At 29.4% G+C, this 22,267-nt stretch overlaps 2 protein-coding genes across 2 annotated transcripts in view; one reads left to right on the forward strand and one right to left on the reverse strand.

The window, feature by feature from the left end:
- LOC123296569 (phosphatase and actin regulator 4) overlaps positions 1-22,267 on the reverse strand; it is a 387,108-nt gene that overhangs the window by 357,522 nt on the left and 7,319 nt on the right. The window lies entirely within an intron of this gene.
- On the forward strand, positions 10,152-13,429 carry LOC123296572 (maltase 1-like). The gene is made up of 9 exons (XM_044878100.1): positions 10,152-10,349; positions 10,411-10,590; positions 10,793-10,950; positions 11,013-11,138; positions 11,200-11,441; positions 11,504-11,702; positions 12,352-12,803; positions 13,011-13,151; positions 13,213-13,429. Exons 1-9 carry the CDS (start codon positions 10,211-10,213, stop codon positions 13,289-13,291), a joined length of 1,716 nt encoding a protein of 571 aa, XP_044734035.1. The 5' UTR covers positions 10,152-10,210; the 3' UTR covers positions 13,292-13,429.

Genomic DNA, 22,267 nt, shown 5'->3' on the forward strand with positions numbered 1-22,267 from the left:
TATTATCCCATTATTTTGATACAAAAATTAGTAAATTAATATAATCCATCATCATTTGTGCATAATTTTATACCGAGTATTTCAAAAAAACTTATATAACACAGTGTGATATGAAAAAAGTTGTGAAAGAACGAGATGGGTTGTTGTTGAGATCGTGCTTACCAATTTTTTCTACGGCAAGGTTGCTATGAGAGGGCAGATTCCTTTAAAAGTGGTCGGAAAATTTTAAGCTACATAAGCTTAAAATTGATAAAAACTGGTTTTATCTTTACTTAAATAAAGCTTGCTGCATATTTAAGAGTTGCAGAATGTGAATTTGCGTACAAATTTTCAACGTTCTAGGGAGGGACTGTAAAGATGATCAAAAATTCATAAAATGTCAAAAAATACGGTTTTTCTTGCGAATCTCTTCAAACTGAATAGATTTTCTTCAAACATTGATCAAGTTCCTTTTAAAACATAAAAACTAAATCAAAATCAGTTTATCCGTTTAGTAGCTACGACGAAACAGACAGACACGCCGCCACGCCTTAAGCTTATAGGATGCCTTTTTTGCGTCGAGGGTTAATAAAATGAATTAGAGACTGCTACTGCTAGTAACAAGATTTGAAACACTCGGTGGTTTAAAAACAAAAATTTACTTAGTATGGATAATATGGAGAGAAGTTGGCAATTTCAATGTCAAAAGTGAGTATGGGAGCAATTTTTCCAAGAAAATATATCTAAGTTTACCCAACCCAAAGTTCAACACAATTGAAATTTAAAATACACAAATTCATAAGAATATTCCCGTTTTATTAACGTATAAACACACACGTAAATAACATTACAAAAACAACACTTTAACAAATCAAAACACAATTACGAGTAACAGGCCATAAAAACACAAGAAAAAAAACATACAAATTAAAATTTAATAAAAATAACCAAAAATTAATTGCCATGTAAGAAAAATAAAAACTGAAAAGACAACACACATGAAGAAACGCACACTGAAACTACACCAAAAAAATAATGTATGTAATAAACGCGTGTAACTAGAGGTAACCACCACACGACTATCAGATCGGACGAACGCTCACCGTAAACGACGTTCACCCGTACAATAATATGGGTAATGAGCAGTACCACGAAAACAATTTTCCTTGAAACTCTTTATAGTTTCACGAAAGATATTGTTGCTATTCATTAGATAGCAGCTTAACTATATGATTACAAAGTTTGTATCCTAGAAGACAACCAATTGAGAGAATGATTAACCACATGCATATATATTTCAAAGACAGAATAGAAATTTTTAATGTTTCAAATTTAAATCTCATCGAAATCTCTGCTTATTGGCGGATATTTTGTTATACCATATTTCAGTTAACATAAAGTAAAATGTTGAGATCTGAGAGTTGCTGAATCAAACAAAGTAATGGACCATTGCTAAATATTATAGATGCGCACTAAATTTTAAAATCATCGCTCTAACAGTTATTGTCGTCCAAAAAGAAGTCTCATACGCCCCGAATCAAAAAAAAGCCAGGTGGTCAGAAATGTAAATACTTGTAAAAGCTACAGGTAGTATTGAAGCTGGATGTATATCTTGTCAATATTTGAGCTTAATCAATACACAACTTTTTAAGTTTTTGAAGCACATCCCTTTCAACCCCTATTTGAAACCCTTACTCTACTATATTATGCATGTATTATTCATAGAAACCTTCTTCTTGAATCACTCTATCTATTATCAAATATACCAAGGGATTAGGCACAGACAGACGGAAACGAATTTGTTTTATACTATGTATTTATTGATATGTAGTCCAGTTAAAAATGACTTTAAAAAACACATCTTGTAAATTTCGATCCATGGAACCACACTCTCCCTTATCATTAACGACATTTGGCATCAATGTAAGTATTTAAATATAATGAACAACAAATGTATGTAAATACGATATGTTATGTACAACGCGACACGATACGATGCGATGTTAAGCATAAAATAATGTGATAGAAATGCTCTAAAAAAAATTTTTAAATTATTATTTATGTATCTGATTCGAAAACACTTCCTATTTATTTATCTCTGATATTATGATTCATTTTATCTATAGTCACTCGATTTTAAAATCTAATTCATTTACGATAAAAATGTTTAGCAAAAAATAGTACTCCAAAAAAAGTAGACTCCAAAAAAATACAAAAAAATTATTTTTAAGCCAATCAATAATTTTATTTTTCAATCAATCATTTCCAATTTTTTCCAATCAATAATTTCCTTATGAGCAATGATTACTCTTTGCAGTCTACGCTAGTCATATCCTTAGCTAAAAATTCGATTCAATTACATCGACTTCAAAGCGTTAGTACTACTCACAAGAAAATTATTCATTTGAGTCGGTAAATTATTTTCTAAATTTTTATGTATCTTTTTGGAATAGGTTCCATTTTTACCAAAAAGTTGAGTGTAGGCCTACCTCCTAACGTAATTAGCATAGTCATACGTACATTGGTCCATATCTTACAACAGCACCACCAATTTTAATAAACAATTATGAGACCACCTCGAGAGTATACCCTTTCAAACATAAAAAGATCGAGAGGTGTTGAGGGACACCCGGTAGGAACTATATTCCTTTCGTACCTTGGTACATTATAAATGCACTTACTTTTTTTATTTACAAGATATTTATCTGAAAATTTAAGGTATTAATTTCAGAAGCCAAATACTTGTTGGATTCTTCAGTTGGAAGAATTTAATTTTGTAGCTACTTTTAGTTTTTATTATTTGAAATAATTGTAGTATTCACTTAAAAAAGGCATACTTCTGATTTAGTAGTCAACTCAATATGTGAGTACATTACGTTTGGTTTGATTAGGATATTTACTATGCATGACATAACAATAAAAATTGCATTGTAATTACTTTAAATTATCTCTGATAACTTTCACAACTCAAATTTTTGAAATGATAAAACATAAAATTTTGACAAAAAATACAAATTGATAGTTATAAAAAGATTTTTGCATTTTCTCAAAATTCATTGCAACTTGAATCGAATGAAAAAGTTTTAGTATCCTGGGTAACCAAGATGTGGGTTTTTGGTGTCTGTTTTTTTGGTTTAACTACCAACCAGCAATCAAATATCGTACGATAAGGTACAAAGTTCCAAAAAAAAAAATTATATTATATTTATTTAATTACATTTTATGCCCAGTTAATCGGATTTGTGTCATCATTTTTTTAAAGGCAGATAAATTTTTTGCAAATAAAAACGGAAGTCAAATAATAAGCTTGCGTTAAAAATTTTAATAGACCACTTCAAAATATTGACAAAAGCCACGAACGGAATAGTTGAAACTAAACTATCTGTGACATAACACGTATAATGGTCGTAAAATGTACTAACTAGGATCACAGACTAATTATATTGGGTTATTTATAGGTTCGTTCAAAGTATATACATTACTATTCATTCTTTTTGTACAAAACACAAATTCCCACAAAACATATCACATTATTTGTATATATGTAGCGCCACCAAGCAAAATTACAAGAAATGTGGGTTAATTAAATAAAGAACAAACGCTGTATTATAATTAAATAGAATATTATTGCGAAAAGTACAAAGTTTTGAATTTTTTCAAAATAAACAATATTTTTATATTTTTTGATTAGTTTTAAGCAAAAAAGTACAAATAATTAATCAGCAGGGTGTGATAAGGTCCAAAAAAAACCTTTTGATACAGGAAATGCATGGAAATCCATTGGGTTTTTCAAAAAAATGTTTCAAACAAAGTTTTTTTTTGAATTCATGGTATATGTGTAAGGGAGGTGCAATCAGCCTCTCAAAATAAATCAGGAGCTGAAATAAAGCAAAAGATAAAACACATTCTCATTATGCTTCTCATACAGAAGGCCGTCAGGTCGAAACCCACCTACGTCAATAGATTTTTTTAAATTCTATTTATTAACAAAAAAACTTTGTTCCCTATGTTTAGTACTTTAATTTTACATATTTAACGCTTACGGCATTAGTGGTCTTCAAACAAAATTTATTTTTAAAGATTGATAGATCGATTTAAAAACATTGAGGTCATATTCTGATTGATCTTCGACAGAAATATATCGAATTTTCTTAATTGAAAGTTTACATTATAACAAAAAAAATTGTATAAAAACGTCTGAAATCAATTTAAAATAAAACAATTTGCAATGAATATAAGTTGTTTTAACATTAACATACTTATTATCTTGTATTTTAAGTTGAGGTTTGGCTCGGCTTACTGTTTATAAAAATATTTGGAGCGTAGTCGGAAGGAAATATTGTTATGTATATATGTTCAAATTTATGTTTTATTGAGGATGGCAGCAGTTCATGTGTATGTTTTAAACAGTGGAGGATTTACGAAAAAATATTCAACATGTAGATAACTTCTATAATGCACCTGATTTTTAGGATAAAAATTGACTTTTTTCAAAACTTATTTAAAATTGGACTAATTCAATAAACATTTGAATCTTTCAAAAAACAAAAATTATTTCAAACAAAAATTGTTTATTTTTTTAAAGGAGCATTTTTTACTTTTGAACTTTTGTTCTATCTACGGTTTACAAAATGGGTCCTACGGACCCAAGACCCAATTATTATTGCTCATTTACGAACTCAACCTTAATTTTTAGGTCCAAAGTACGCTATAAAAATTTCAACTTGATATCTCTTTTCGTTTTTGACAAACTTGGGACTAAACTAAATATACCTTAATATATTTCATATACATGATATTAAAAAGAGCTGATTCTGCTAGAGAGTCATCGGATCCGTCTGCTAGGTGACCTTAGCTGGTAAATGCTCCTATGTTGACTTCTTAAATCCGCCACTGGTTTTAAATCTGATTTTATGTTTGCACATAAAAACATTACATTACTATGTTTGTATTGTATTTAACGCATAATTAACTGGTATTTTTTCTGTATACATTTTACGTATACTTTATTATCGTTTGGCTGAAAAGTGAAGCAAAAATTTTACCATTTTTATTTTTTTTGGTTTTGGATTAAGTTCGTAATGAATATCACAGATAAAAATAAGGCATTAGAAAATTTCTTTTCTTTTTAGAAATTTTTCCTTTCTATCCTCCTGAAGACGAACCAACCGACGTCTAATTTCTCACAAAAAAATATTTCCGATAAAATAAGCTTTGTAAGGTTCGAAGTCGGCATTTTTCTCAAAACCAACGCTATGTTAAATGTCAAGATCGGAAAATTGAAAATAATAAACACTTAATAAAAAAAATGGCAATAAGCTTTCATTGATTGATTATTGTGCACAATTAAATCAGGTAGAAATTTTAGTTAAAATTTTACTTTTTTTTATTTGATGCAGTTTTTTGTAATTTTTAAAAAACTTATTAAAACTCCCAACTACTCCTTAAAAAGGGGGTTAAGCACCTCTCTCGCCAGTGACTGATTTTTTAGTACAAAGTTTTTACAAGCAAATAAACAACTGTAGAAAATTTCAAAGGTGCAACACTTTTTTCCTTTTAGATATTAAGTTTCGTTGTTATATTCAAAGAAAAGAGCCTAAGTGGCCGAGCGGTCTAAGGCATTAGTTATAGACCGTTAGTTTACTTAGACTTAGGTTGCGGGTTCGAATCCAGGCAGCGGCAGTGTGAACAATTATAATTAATGGGAGTGCAGAATTGATCACATTGTCGTCGCTTGGATAAGAACGTAGTAACCGACTCCACCCACATCAAAAATGTAATTGTAAATATAATTTGTAATTAAATAAATAAAGATTCACAAATAATGATGTGGGTGGCCTCTGTTATAGGCGTATATGTCAGAGAAACGGAGGTTAAACCCCATTATTATATTATTCAAAGAATGTTTTCTTTTTAATTATACCATCAATTCACAAACTAGGATTCGTATTTTTACTAAGAATTAGTACGTCCCAACTTCCAATACTTTCATAACGTCGAAATTTTAACAATGTAAAAACAAACAATGCTCACAGATATACTTGAAAATACAACAATATGAAATAAAGCAAACCAAATTGGACAGTTGTCCGTACCCAGGTGTTACAAATACATTATGCAATGGAAAAGAAAATTGTTAAATGTATATCTTAAAAAATGTATATTTAATATTAAATAATATTATTAAATAATTAAATATTTACTCAAATGTATATTTACAAGTCTAAAAAAAAAAAATTTTAAGGCCAAAAAAATATGTAGTTGTAAGTTATGAACCAAATTAATCAAAAATTTTGACGTACTATTTATAAACAATTATATTTTTCTAATTTTACTATACACACAGAATGTGTGGGAATAATTATTATTAATTTTGGAAACTGGAGAACCTTACTCAATAATTAGTCACTTGAGAAAACATTTGACTGAATAAACGACAAAATTACTATCACTTATGTGCTTAATTCCGGAACCAGTACTACACATTCTTGAAACCTATTAGAGCTAGGTTAATTTAGATCACAATTTTGAGTAGTATAACCCCAATTTAGTAGGATTACATACTTGGTTTACCTAAATCGGATAAAATTTGGATGTGATGGAGCAAAATTAAAATTTTTGGATTCTGATGACGTCATCAAGTAAAAAAATTCGAATTTTTGATAAGACAGGCAAATTTGATCCGATCTTAATGGAATTTTTTTTAAAACCCACAAATTTTGGGTCATTCTTTTCAGCTGTAACGTCAGTTTTTCGCTAGCTATCACTTATGTGCTTAATTCCAGGATCAGGACTCCGCATTCTTAAAACCTATTGGAGCTAGGTTAATTTTGATCACAAATTTGAAAAGTATAACCAAAATTTAGTAGGATTACATACTTGGTTTACCCAAATTGGATAAAATTTGGATGTGATAGAGCAAAATTAAAATTTTTGGATTCTGATGACGTCATCAAGTTAAAAAATTCGAATTTTTGATAAGACAGGCAAATTTGATCCGATCTTAATGGAATTTTTTTTGAAACCCACAAATTTTGGGTCATTCTTTTCAGCTGTAATGTCAATTTTTCGCTAGCTATCACTAATGTGCTTAATTCCAGGATCAGGACTCCACATTCTTAAAACCTATTGGAGCTAGGTTAATTTTGATCACAAATTTGAAAAGTATAACCCAAATTTAGTAGAATTACATACTTGGTTTACCCAAATTGGATAAAATTTGGATGTGATAGAGCAAAATTAAAATTTTTTGATTCTGATGACGTCATCAAGTTAAAAAATTCGAATTTTTGATAACACAGGCAAATTTGATCCGATCTTATTAGAATTTTTTTTGAAACCCACAAATTTTGGGTCATTCTTTTCAGCTGTAATGTCAGTTTTTCGCTAGCTATCACTTATGTGCTAAATTCCGTGACAAGGACTCCGCATTCTTAAAACCTATTGGAGCTAGGTTAATTTTGATCACAAATTTGAAAAGTATAACCCAAATTTAGTAGGATTACATACTTGGTTTACTCAAATTGGATAAAACTTGGATGTTATAGAGCAAAATTAAAATTTTTGGATTCTGATGACGTCAGCAAGTTAAAAAATTCGAATTTTTGATAAGACAGGCAAATTTGATCCGATCTTAATGGAATTTTTTTTGAAACCCACAAATTTTGGGTCATTCTTTTCAGCTGTAACGTCAGTTTTTCGCTAGCTATCACTTATGTGCTTAATTCCAGGATCAGGACTCCGCATTCTTAAAACCTATTGGAGCTAGGTTAATTTTGATCACAAATTTGAAAAGTATAACCCAAATTTAGTAGGATTACATACTTGGTTTACCCAAATTGGATAAAATTTGGATGTGATAGAGCAAAATTAAAATTTTTGGATTCTGATGACGTCATCAAGTTAAAAAATTCGAATTTTTGATAAGACAGGCAAATTTGATCCGATCTTAATGGAATTTTTTTTGAAACCCACAAATTTTGGGTCATTCTTTTCAGCTGTAATGTCAGTTTTTCGCTAGCTATCACTAATGTGCTAAATTCCGGGACCAGGACTCCGCATTCTTAAAACCTATTGGAGCTAGGTTAATTTTGATCACAAATTTGAAAAGTATAACCCAAATTTAGTAGGATTATATACTTGGTTTACTCAAATTGGATAAAACTTGGATATTATAGAGCAAAATTAAAATTTTTGGATTCTGATGACGTCATCAAGTTAAAAAATTCGAATTTTTGATAAGACAGGCAAATTTGATCCGATCTAAATGGAATTTGTTTTGAAACCCACAAATTTTGGGTCATTCTTTTCAGCTGTAATGTCAGTTTTTCGCTAGCTATCACTTATGTGCTTAATTCCGGGACCAGAACTCCGCATTCTTAAAGCCGATTGGAGCTAGGTTAATTTTGATCACAAATTTGAAAAGTATAACCCAAATTTAGTAGGATTACATACTTGGTTTACCCAAATTGGATAAAATTTGGATGTGATAGAGCAAAATTAAAATTTTTTGATTCTGATGATGTCATCAAGTTAAAAAATATTAGTTTTTTGATAACACAGGCAAATCGGATTCGATCTTATTGGAATATTTTTTGAAACCGCCAAATTTTGGGTCATTTTCAGCTGTAATTAAAAATAGAAACAAGAATTTAAATTCCCAGGTCCCCTATACAGAATTTGAATGAAAAATGGATAAAGCTTTATAAGAGTTTTCTCCGAATTTTAAATAAATGTGCATCTAGTTCCTGTAAATTATCAACTTTAATTTGAAAACACATATCAATTGATTTTCATTTTTAATTAATTGGTTCAAACTAAGTAACAATGTAATAATCAAAATAATTCGACAAGGACAAAAATTTATATATAATTAATGATATTGATTCAAGTGTAGGTATTTTACGTTCTTAAACTAAAATGCAACGAAGAATTATAGTTGATTTTGTTTAAGTGGAATTAAGGCACGTCATTTCGGTTTAGGTTATTAAAAATATCCATTTTACTTTTTCGAATTTCATAATTCTAAAGGGCACACACCCATCAAAAAAACCGAGAAAGATTATTTTTCTTAAGACTAAGATTAAAATTGTATACAAATTAATAATTGTAAAAAATTGTACCGAAGAAACACGACTTTGTAAAGAAGAATCAGTTTCATATCTTCAGAGTGCCAATCAGTTTGCTTCAATAATGAATTGAAAGGACATTATGTAGTTATTTTAATCAAGAATCGATAGTGCAGTTGGTTGAGCCGTAGACTAAGGACACTAAAATCGATAGTAATATCTATGTCGCGGGTTCAAATCCGACCTGAAGAAATAAAATTTAAAAAAAAAAAAAAAAAACCTATTAGCAGGTATAAAACTTTAGTTTTTAGAGTCTAAATGGCCGTGCGGTTTAAAGCGCTAGTTTTAGAACGTAGGATTATTTAGACTTAGGTTGCGGGTTCGAAACCAGGCAGCGGCAGTGTGAACAATTTATAATTAATGGGAGTGCAGATTTGATCACATTGTCGTCGCTTAGATAAGAACGAAGTAACCGATTCCACCCACATCAAAAATGTAATTGTATATGTTTGTAATTGATTAAATAAAGATTAACAAATAATGATGTGGGTGGCCTCTGTGATTAGGCATGCGTCACAAAAACGGAGATTAAACCCCATTATTATTATTATTATTAGTTATTTTAATCGATATGACAGTTACGACGTGACATCACTTAGTTTCATCGACAGTGATGACCTCTATTAGTTTAGCTGTTATATGGCAAAATTATCGTTATATCGCCATGAAGACTCAAATCATTATTTGACATAAACAATGAGGTGACAAAATAAAGAAATTTCAATGAGGTGACAAGAAGGCTCATCTGTTGAGCTGATCGTCTCAAGTTTAAAAAGTATAGTTACAAAGAAAACACACTTTATTGAAAATGCAAACTAAGTAGTTTGCTTTAGTCCACATCAATAAGGCGCATATTTTATTCTTATTTTTTTTAAACTGTAATTATTTGGAAAATAAAAGAAATTAAAAGCATTATAAACTTTAATAACGTAACTTTCAAATTTTCTGAAATGAATTTACTATTTACTACCAAAATAACAAACAGGGAGTAGTCCTCATAAATAGGAAATTTTTAAGAAAATGATATAAAAGATAGAAGAACTATTCTACTTCTGTATCATTCAGAAAATTTTTCTCAATTGAATGTAATATTTCTGAAAGCAATGATTGGAGTCAAATGTTTATTTGTAGTAATTGCGTTATATGGTGTGTCAGCTGATTGGTGGGAACACGAAGTTTTCTACCAAATATATCCCAGGTCTTTTGCTGACAGTGACGGTGATGGAGTTGGTGATCTGATAGGTAATATTTGGATTTCAAATTTATAAATGATTTTATTATTGATTTACCACGTTCTAAACAGGAATAAAACAGCGATTAGGACATATCAAAGATGCGGGTATTAATTCCACATGGATCTCACCAATTTTCAAATCACCCATGGTAGATTTTGGATATGATATTTCTGATTTTACTCAGATTTATAGTGAATTTGGTACAGTTGACGATTTTAAAGAACTTTCAGATGAAGCCGCTCGTTTAGGTTTGTAGAAACAAAGCAAAACTTTTTTTTCATTTACAGCCTAATAAACCACTGTAGCAACTTTCAAAGAGGCAACACTTTTCAACGACATATTTCGAATTTTAGAGAGAAATGTTAGTACTGTTTGCCTAACATACACGATATACTAATAAGATATTTTCGGCATAATATTTGTTTCGGTATAAAAATAAAACATTTTTAGGCATAAGACTGATTATGGACTTTGTGCCAAATCATACAAGTGACCAACATGAATGGTTTCAACTTTCATTGAATCGAACAGAAGGCTATGAAGATTTTTACGTGTGGGTAAATGGTACCTTAGATAGCGAAGGAAATTTGCAACCACCAAATAACTGGGTAAAATTCAAAAAGATTGCAAAGCAAAAAAAAAAAAATATTCATGACACAATTAATTTCAGATAAGTAATTTTGGAAATGGAGCATGGACATATGATGAAGGTCGTGGGCAATTTTATCTACATCAATTCTCACCAAAACAACCTGATTTAAACATGAGAAATCCAAAAGTTCTTCAAGCGTTAAAAGTAAGTGAATTTTTAATTATAAATAAACTAAGATTAATAGATTATCCGTGGATTTTCCTAGGACGTAATGAAATTTTGGTTAGACATTGGAGTTTCTGGATTTAGAGTTGATGCTATTCCATTTTTCTATGAAGATATTGAGTTACGAGATGAACCACGCACATATGATCCAACCGCAACACCAAATGATTACAAATATCTGAACCACATTTACACTTTGAATCAACCAGAAACATATGATTTAATTTACGAATGGAGAGAATTTTTGGATAATTATAGTCGTGAAACTGATAATGTTACTAGGTTTGATTATATTTCTTACTAAAATTTCGAGAAATTGAACTAAGTTGAACTTTTATTTTTAGAATAATGATGACCGAAGCTTATGCTGACATCCAAGAAACAGTTTTGTATTATGGTGACGGTGAACGAAAAGGTGCCCATTTGACCTTCAACTTCTTTTTACTAACTGACTTAAACATAAATTCAACTGCTTACGATTTTATGTTTACAATTAATAAATGGATTTCATATTTACCAGTTCAATATGTATCAAATTGGGTGGTAAGTATAATATTCAAATTTAATGGGGTACATCAGGTTTCTCAGGTCTATCCACCTCAAACAGGGCGGTTGGTAGTAGATTAAAAATCTCACAAATTCTCTTTTAAATATTTGCGTGCACTTACAGTTACTCTGAGAAGCGAAAAAAGTTAGGAAGAACATATATTTAATGTACTAAATATCTAGACTATATTCACAGTAAAATTTAGACCGAAGTTTCATTCGGCTGTTGTAATATCATAACAGATTTCTTATAGGTAAGGTGGAAAATTATAACTGTAACTTGATCGAAACAATTTGTCCAGTATCCAGCCACTTTTGATCATTTTCGACATAAGCAAAAAACTTTTTCTTCTCTATGAGACTTAGATTTAAGAGACGCTTTTGATGGAAGCAACTTCAAATCTTCATAGTTCCATTTACATTTAAAAATCGCAAGGTTGCACCATTTTCGATTGCACCTTTTACCGATTGAATCATATTTAGCAGTAGCTCAGTCTTTTCATTTGCGGTACTAAATCGATATGAATGTAGTCAGTATCAATGCAATATCAATTTTTTTTAAATAAAAAAATAAAAACTTCCACCTTCAGTAAAGTTAAGGATAGAGATGTTTAAAGAGAAATTACAGCAAAGTAAAACTTCATAGGTTGGTAATCATGACAACCCACGTGTTGGATCCCGAATGGGTGCAGAACGCATAGATGGTATAAATATGCTCGTTATGTTTTTGCCTGGTGTTGGAGTCACATATTACGGTGAAGAAATTGGTATGCTTGACGGTTATGTCAGTTGGGAAGATACAAAAGATCCTATAGGATTAACAGCTGGTCCACAAAAGTATCAAGCAGTATCTCGTGATATAGAACGTACACCATTCCAATGGGACGATTCTAAAAATGCTGGTTTTAGTAAAGGCAACAGCACATGGCTGCCCGTTGCTAGCAATTACAAAACATTAAATCTAAAAGCGGAAAAAGAAGCAAGCCAAAGCCATTACAAAATATACCAACAATTAATTGAATTACGTAAGATAACAACAATGAAAGAAGGTGAATTAATTGTTAAGGCATTGAATAAAAATGTTTTAACTGCATTAAGGTTTGTAAAACTCGGAAATTATCCGATCACTTTTTTTAGATACCAAAATTCACTTTTTTAATCAGGAGTTCAACCCGTAATTAGTTTAAATGGATTAAGGAATGTCAAACTGACTTTTTTCCGTTGAAAACTAACTCAACACTGAATTTTTTCCCGATTTCAAAATCAATAACAAAATTTATATACTTGGTTAATCTTATTTTAAAGGTATTTGCCTGGACATGAAAGTTACGTTTATGTTTTCAATATTGGAGCAAACACTGAATTAGTGGATCTATCGCACTACGTTGAAATTCAAAATCAATTGGAGGTTGTTCTTACAAGTGTAGACGCCAGTTTACCTAAAGGGTAAGAAAATTAATTTTCCTAAAAAAAAACTTAAATCCTAATTTTTTTTTATCTCTTATAGTACACAAGTATCTAAACAATTTAATGTTGGTCCTTACGAAGCATACATTCTAGAGGTTTCGCCGGCAACTACTGCATGATTTTATTCAATTTATACAAAAATATGATGAATATGAAAGGAATTTTGAAAAATAAACAATTAATTCATTGAAACGTTATTTTATTAAATTATCCATTTTGTTAATTGAGAAGTAGCTATGAGAATGGACAAAACTGACCCACCAAAGTTTGGTAAAATTTATTGTTTAATTTAAAATTTTTTGTACAGAAACCTATCCCAATTTCTAGCTTTTACATGTAGAATAAAAATTTTCATTTACGCAGAAAAAAGAAAAGATGTATTTTAAAAAACTATGTATTTTAGAGACAAAATAGACGAGTACAAAATTATCGGGTGTAAGATTTCCGATCGATTTGTATATTTCAACTTTTTCTTATCTTATTAATGTTCAACCGTACATGTTTTTGGTGATTTTATTAACTTTTCTTAAACACTGTGCATTTTAGGGAAAAAATACTTGGGACAAAAGTTTAAGCATAAAATTTTGTAACCAATCTGTATATTTTGATTGTTTCCAATCTTTCGCATTTTCGGAAAAATTGATATTTAAGCTCAATTTTTAAAAACCCTAAGCTATCAGCTCTGACGTTATTTTTGTTTTTTCGTTGCCAACACTTAGCCGCACATAATGCACGCATTATTTTTCAGACATCCTTTAGATTATTTTTGAAACTATAAATTATTTTATAACTGTTAAAAAATTTACAATTACTATAATAGTTTATTTAGTTCAAAATATAAATTAGTTTTATATAACAAAAAAATTCCAAACTCTCTCCCCAGCCGAAGCATTAATTATTTTTTTAATTTGCATAAGTTAGTCTGTAATCTATATTTTAAATTTAATAAATATGAAATTAATAACAAAAACTTTTTCAATATTGTATAACATTGTAATTATTATTGTAAATAAATATAATACATCGAATATTTTATTGAATCAATATTAAAAGTTAATTGAATTTTAATACTTTAAATGGATTACCCTTTTATTCATTCATTTTCAACCATCATTCTATCTATGTAGTCGGTGTCAGTTCTACACGGCGAAACTTTTCTAAACTTAATATTAGAGTAGGTTATTAACATGAAAAACGGCTCAGCGTACCATTTCTCGGAATACCAACAAACAAAATAAATTTTGGATAGTGATTTTTGAATAATACTCATAGCCAATATCATGCAGGGGCTCTTTTATAGAGTTTTTCTATTGACAACTTAAAAGAGATTAATTAGGAGATAATTACTAGTCTACTAGTTTTCATGCAAAGCGATTTATACATGAATAAGTGGAAACTAGAATACGAAAAGCGGTCTCTCAGAAAAAAACATTTCCATTTGAGATGGAAAAATTTGAAATGAGATAAAATTCATGTGTCGCTAAAGATAGGGTTTCGAGGAGCAACGTCGTTATTTAGAAGTAATAATGTCGTTTATTACAGCAATATGACGGTGATAATAAATCGATGTATCGATGTAAAAATTTTATTTGACAACAAAAAAATTTTGTCAGTAAGAAGATACTGTCTTACTTGTGTTACTAATAAATTCAATGAGTCATATTACGGCCGCAAGTGTCATCATTCTTCGAGTAAATCAAAACAAGGGAGTTTATATTTATCAAGACTATGGAAAAAGGGAGATGCAAAAAATCAAACTGTAGGGATATAAAGGCTCTTTAAAAACTAATGGCCAGCTCGCATAAAAAAACGTAAGGCGTAAGAAAATTATACGACTTGCGTCTATAGTTTTAAATAAGAAATCCTCTTTTTTGTAACAAGCTTTTATGGTACTGACAAGTAGAAAATTATGTTTCTTGCGAACTCATACATGACTATTTGTAAAAACTTCGAATTTCTCTCCGAATCATTCTTGATACTCTAAACTGAGCACGTTTAGCTTTTACAAATAGCCATGTATGAGTGACTCTGAATTATTTTCTACGTTTGAGTACAATAAAAATTTGTCCCTAGAAAAGTAATTTTTATTTAAATTTTTTTCTATATTAAGTTTTATAAATAGATGGGTCTTATAGCACACACAGTTATCACCGATTTTAAAGTAAAGATCAATATTTTTTGCGGTATAAACTTTCCTACAAAATATCCCCGTGTTTGGGAGTGCGGCAATATAACTACACCAAACCATAAATATACCATATATATATTCTTCAATAAAATTACGTATTAGTAAAATAATGTTGTATTTTAGCATTACCTAACCACACGAATAGATCAAAAACTAATCTAATCAAAAATGCTATACAGAATGTAGTAGGCAGAAATATAAATAATATCTATCCAATGAATACAATGGTACAAGAATATAAGAGCTTGCGGTGGTGACATCCGATCGACCTCTTAACATTTTGGGTGAACATTTTTTTACTGGCTGGCTTACACTCAAGAAATGATCTATGAAAAGTCCATTGCAAAATTATATGCGCAAAAAAAATTTTCAAGGTCAAAGGTCGTGAAAAAAGGGTTTTTAAATATCTCTCAATTGTATTGCGTGCTCAGGACATAAATCTTCGTTCCGTAGGACTCATATTGTAAACCCTAAGAGATAAAACCAAATGTAAAAAATATTCCCTATAGAAAACCTAACATCTTTTGTTTGAAACATTTTCTTAAAATCACTTTTGTTTACCCGTGATGGTGTAAATAAGAGTCTAGGACATAAGTTTCCAGTTTTCCCAAAACTATACAAAATAGCAGGTTGAAAAATTGTAGGTAGATTCAAATATTTCATCTTTTAATTCTAATTATATCAAATCTGTCGGAAATAAAAAGAGGGGACAATTGATCAGTCTTTGGGCACTTAGTCATATCCAATGTGATTTCTGATTTAACAAAGAGTTTATCACTTCGTTTTCGACAAACCTATAGTTTCTCATCCAATTCGAACAGTCTAAAAATTTAAACAGGTTGGGCTCCACCAACTCCATTTAAAACCTTTGAATTCGAGTATTGTTTTAAATTGAATGTGAGAGTACTTAAATATTATGTTATTAAACAAATAATTTTGGTGATTAATCAATACAATTGAAATTTCATAAAAATGGTAGGTATTTTACTCGTAAATAATAAATTACAAATTTTGAATATTCTGTTATTTTTTTAATAATTTATTTGAATTTGTAAAATAATTCTCTATATTTAAAATATTAAACTTTTTTGCATTTGATATAATTTTTATAATCATTAAATTTGTAGTCGCTCAGTTGGTACAGCACTGACCTAGGAATACAGAATTTCTGGGTATAATTCCCACCCGAGTACAGATTTTATAATATCTGGTTTGACATTGATGTCAAAAATTTCATCAATGATGTGTGCATGTTTTCGGGTAATGTGTTGTTATTTGAACGGTCAAATTCGTTAATGACAAAAATCGACAGATAAACCAGGACTGGGGGATGCGCAAAGTATAAAATTTTGAAATGTTTCTTAATAAAAAATATTTTTGAATTTTTTCATCAGTTTTAAGCAAAAAAATACTCTTGTAATTTTTTCTCTAGTCGCTTAGTTTTCGAAATAAAAATTCTTGAAAAAATAAAAAATGTAATATTCGATTTTAAGAAAAAGGTTTTTTTTTCAATCTCTGAGAGAATTCGTTTAGCTAACGCAGCTCCTGCATTACGAATTTTAAATTAGGCTTATACAAAAATTAATTAATTTTTTCATTTTTTTATTCTTATTTTAAGGACTTACAGGGTCTGAATTATTAAAAATTATGGCCCTCAAATTAAGGGAACACAAAATTTTGACTTATACATCCAAATAAAATAATTAAAGAAAAATTTTACCTTGCATATAAATAGGAAATTCTCCATCGCTATGACTATGAGTAAGCATTGTACCCCTTTTCAATCCAGCAAACGTTGTAAACTCCAGTTTGATCGACTTTGTTTATACAGTTAATCCACACAAATACACAAAAAAAAGGTTTTTAATTCACGTTAATTTTAATACATTATATTTATTATTTGTTTTAAAAAAATAAATTCATTTTAATATTTCTTAATGCTATTTTTTTTAAATAAAATTGACTAACATTATTTATTTTTTATTACTTTTTTTTTTTTGAAAGATGAAAGATGAAACATGAACAAAAATTCAAAATTGAATAATAAAGAATTTTGTTTCAAAGGAAAATTATTGATATTCAAATATTCCAAATATTCATTTTACGTATAAATCACAAATATCAGGGAAGAAAATTGAATTTTCTTGATATTTTCAATCAATACTTCTGTGTTTCATCATAACATAAAACTTAATGGTTAGAAATGGAAATCTATAACATTTATTCTGAAATATATTAAGTTAAGTGGTAATAAAAAATTATTGCATTTTTTTATTTTGCGAGTATATTCGATGTATTTTTGAGCAGAACAAAGATTGCTTATCAATTTATTTATAAAAGTAGTGAAATTTGAATTTAAATTTGATATTTAAAGGTTATACAGGCACTATCGTCATGTTTATTAACATGTAAAAGCTATAATGATTGGGTCGGTCATATTTAGAAAGAGTAGCCAAAAGTGAATTATTAAGTAATTTTTGACAGTTGTACGAAGATACGAAGTTTTTGGAACTAATTGACCTTTCAAGCAGTACTCTGTAAGTTGAAAATCGAAATTGTTTTTGTTTCCCTTTAAACGATTTCAAATAATTATTTAAGAATATCTTTGAAACGACACGTCAGAATAATTATATAGTTATGCCGAGTATCCACGAAATTTCATTTTTAATTGTCTAAATTTTTCGCATATGATTAAATTTTATGGAAAATTACACAAAAATTCCACGCTAAAAATAACTATGTCCCTTATAATTTATCTACATAGCATTAATTTAACTTTAATTTAGAAAATTAATTCAAATTTGACTTTTTAAAGAAGAGTTATCTTTACGTAACCTTGTTTGCACGAATTACTTAATATTTTCTACATCATTTTTCTTTTTAGTTCACTTTTTTCTAATTAGTATCCAATTTTTATTAGTAAAACATGTCACGGGAAAAAAGAGAGGACAGTAATCTTTCACACAAGAGAGAAATAAATTTTTCCCAAGAGCACAATCAAAATTTCTAATTATGTTAGCTTTTAATTATGAAAATAAATTGCATATTTTTCAATGATAGAAAAATATATTTTGGGTCTATTATATAAGAAAAATTCTGAATAAATTTTTGATAATTTCGAAAAACAATGTCTCTTTTAATTAAACTAATATAAGATCTTCCAAGCAATCAAATTTAAGATTATATTTCTACCATTTAACTTATAAGAACTATCCCACCCTTCACAAGATCTAGAATATTTAGGTCTAGCGAAACAAGAAAGTTAAATAATATACGAGAACTGAACCTAATATTAAGAACTGGCTAATTAAAAAAAGTAATTTTAATGGCAATAAAATTTCGAAAAAAAGTAAAATAAAAATTAGTTTATATTAAAATGATTAATAAAACTATAATTTACTGAGATAATAATTTATATCATTTGTTAACACAAATTGTCGCTATAAAATCACCATAACTATATAAGTATGTTAATTATCTGTACAATTAATTTTGCACAAGTTCGTATAAAGCACACATATAACGAATCACAATTCTCCACTATATGTTTTAATGTCAAAAATAGATAAACACAGCCAATCAGAGCTTTTTTAAAAGCACATCACACAGGGAGGAAAAATCACAACCAAAAAATTTTCACAATTATCAAATTAGTTACTTCAAAAATAGAACAAGAGATTATACTTTGTAAAGGAGACGAGGTATAATTGTTTAAGGGGAATCGTTGTTATGAACTGTGTCTTTTAAAATATATTAGCCTTAAGTAATAATAATAGAAAATGTATTAACATCCTCCACGGGACTCTGTTTCACAATATTAACATAGACAAAGAACACACAATAACAAAGGACATAGGACAGAGGATGGGTAATAATAATAACTAAACACACAATTTATAATAATCTAGAGAGTGTCCTGTGTCCCGTCCCGTCCGTTTTGTGAATTGTTCCTAGTTATGATGGTGGGCTAGTATTAGTTGGTGTGTGTAAATATTAACACACACACATCCACACACACACATATACACTGGCAATATACACAACAACAGAATAACATACAAAAACACCACCATCAACCAAACTGGAAAGACGTCGACGATGAACTGACACTGGTGGCTCTGACGTTTCGCCGTTTCATGTACACACACACAAAGCTTTCATCCACCAAGCGGCGGGAAGCTGTGCGCATACCACCCTCAATCAACTCGGAAAATCCTATATATTATTAGGTTTGTTTTCACTTGTTTAACCAGCCCTCTTTTTAAAGGTGCCGACAAAAGGTATGGAAATGCTTTGTAGGTCGTCGAGATTTATTTAGGATGATATTGTAACTAAAACTGGTATGCAACTACACCATGTCCGCAAAAACAAATCAAGGTCTGAGCTCAGAGAACTACCACACTTCAAATAGGTTCATAGTCAAAGAGCTCACAAGAAGCTTTCAAAATTTCCTGATTATGTCCAATTTTTCAATATAAATTTTTAATCAAATAAATTGAATTTTTCCACAATTAATCAAATGAAAAAGGAGTGCCTATGCATGCAAGATCATTGCATCAACAATGTTTTGAATTTTAAAGTTTCGATTGAGTCTTATTGTACTATTTTAGAATTTTTGGAGCCTTACTTTTAATAATCATAACAAAATTAATCAATTTACATATATATAACCCGATCATCTTCAGTCAAAAAAGGGGCCAACGTCGAAATCTAACGGAATAAACTAAATATATGCACAAACCTTTACAGCGTCCTTAAATATTCAAGATCAAAGGTCGCGAAAATCAGTTTTTTGAAAATATCTCATTTTCAAAACCAAGGCGTCAGACAAGGAAACAACTCTGACAGAACAGTTTGTTCCATTAGCTTGGCTGGCACCGACTCCAAAAATAACAATAATTTTAACTACATTATATTATCGTTATTTTTTTACTTTTTAGTGCATATTAATTTCTTTTAGAAAAGTTTTTCTTTTGAAGTCGGTTTTCTTTTTGTTAAAAGTTTTTTTTATTTTGTGTTTTTAGTGAATCTGAAGTATACTAACTAATTTGTCCTTAAAAAAAGTTTCATCGAAATCGGTTAGCGTGATATTGAGTTAATCGTCCTCTTGTCGTGCAAACTTAAGATTTTTATGGTTTTCTCATGGATACCGTTGTCAGAACGGGACAAAAATGAAATGGGACCACACGGAAAGCACCAGCTTTCAAATAGATAAAGAATCGTCAAAATCGGTGCACCCAGTCGAAAGTTCTGAGGTAACACAAATAAAAAACAAGTGAAAACAAACAATTGACTGAGTTAATTGTTGAAATACCATGCATAGTCAGTGTTGATTTCTTTATCACATTACATTCAAGTATAGTATATATTATAAAATTTCCGCCTATTTGGCGCCCTCACGGGTAAACAGTGATGTTAACGACAAAATGTTTCAAACAAAAGTTGTTTAATTTTTGATAAGGAACATTTACATTTTTGCATTTAAACTTTTGTTCTATCTCTAACGGTTTACAAGATGGGTCCTACGGACCCAAGACCCAATTGACCTATGATGCTCATTTACGAACTTGACCTCACTTTTTACGTCCTGAGTACGCTGTAAAAATTTCAGCTCGATATATTTTTTCGTTTTTGAGTTATCGTGTCCACAGGCGGACGGACAACCGGAAATGGACTAATTAGGTGAATTTATGAACACCTATGACAAAATTTTTTTCCTAGCATCATTATTTTTAAGCGTTACAAACTTGGGACTAAACTTAATATACTATGTATATTTCATATATACATGGTATAATAAAAAATAATAGAGTCGAATTGATAACTTCCTCCTTTTTTGTATGAAGTCGATTCAAAAGTAAAAACGGACCAATTATCCGTGTAGATAGATATTATAACATCTCTACAATATACATATACTACACTACTAACATCGTTTTTCGTAGCACAGATATTATGAGAAAGAAAAAAGGGTGATGAAAAAAAGGTTATAGTAGTATTTTTCATTTTAGAGAAAGATAAACTTCGCCTTTGTTTGTAGTGAAGTTTGTATGATATTTTTTTTTGTATTCTCTCTACATAAACAGCGAAGGAAGGAACATCAACACAAGAGAAATAATGTCTATGTTCTGTCAAAACAAATCAATCTACATATTTTATTAATTAATAAGTTTTTATTACTTTTGTTCCCAAGTGCTTTTATTTTCAAAGTTCTCTACTATTATTTTGTAAAATGTAAAGAAAATTGAAATATATTTCAATGTGAAGTTTTCTAAATAAGAAAATTATTTTTGCAATACCTTGAATTTTTAGATATAAATAAGAAAAGAGGTATAATAAAGGTTATTTTTTCGGAATGAAAAATGAGAAATCCAGATCTATAATAAACAAAAATTTCATCGTAAGTGAAAGTTTCAGTATTAAAAAAAAAATCTGTACGAAAATAACACTTTTTGAGTTCAATATTACCTAACTTTTTTTTAATCAAATGTAATCAGCATAGCTAACATAGAAATTCCAATCTTTATTAGATATTCCGTTATCATAGCCCTGCGAAACTAGAGAAAGGGTAATTATTTTCTATTTTCTATAGGCCAATCTTTAACCTGATTTAACATAGTTAGCAATAACCCTGTTTAAATGTAAAATGTTAAAGATTGCGAAATCAAATCCGCGATATTATAAATACTACAATGTAACCAATTCTGCAGTTGCGCCTGCCATTGAGAATGAATGATCGATTTATCATACTTACTAGACGTTTCATATGAGTCTTTATAGTGCGTGATCTTTCTTATTTTTTTATCAATTTCCATGATTTACCCTTCATTTTAAAGCTTATCGTGTTCGTTAATGACGAAAAATAAATCTCGCGGTCTAAAAATGTACCGCTTAGGAAAAAAAAGGC

This window comes from Chrysoperla carnea, chromosome 3, assembly GCF_905475395.1.
Source record: "Chrysoperla carnea chromosome 3, inChrCarn1.1, whole genome shotgun sequence".
Lineage (NCBI taxonomy): Eukaryota > Metazoa > Arthropoda > Insecta > Neuroptera > Chrysopidae > Chrysoperla > Chrysoperla carnea.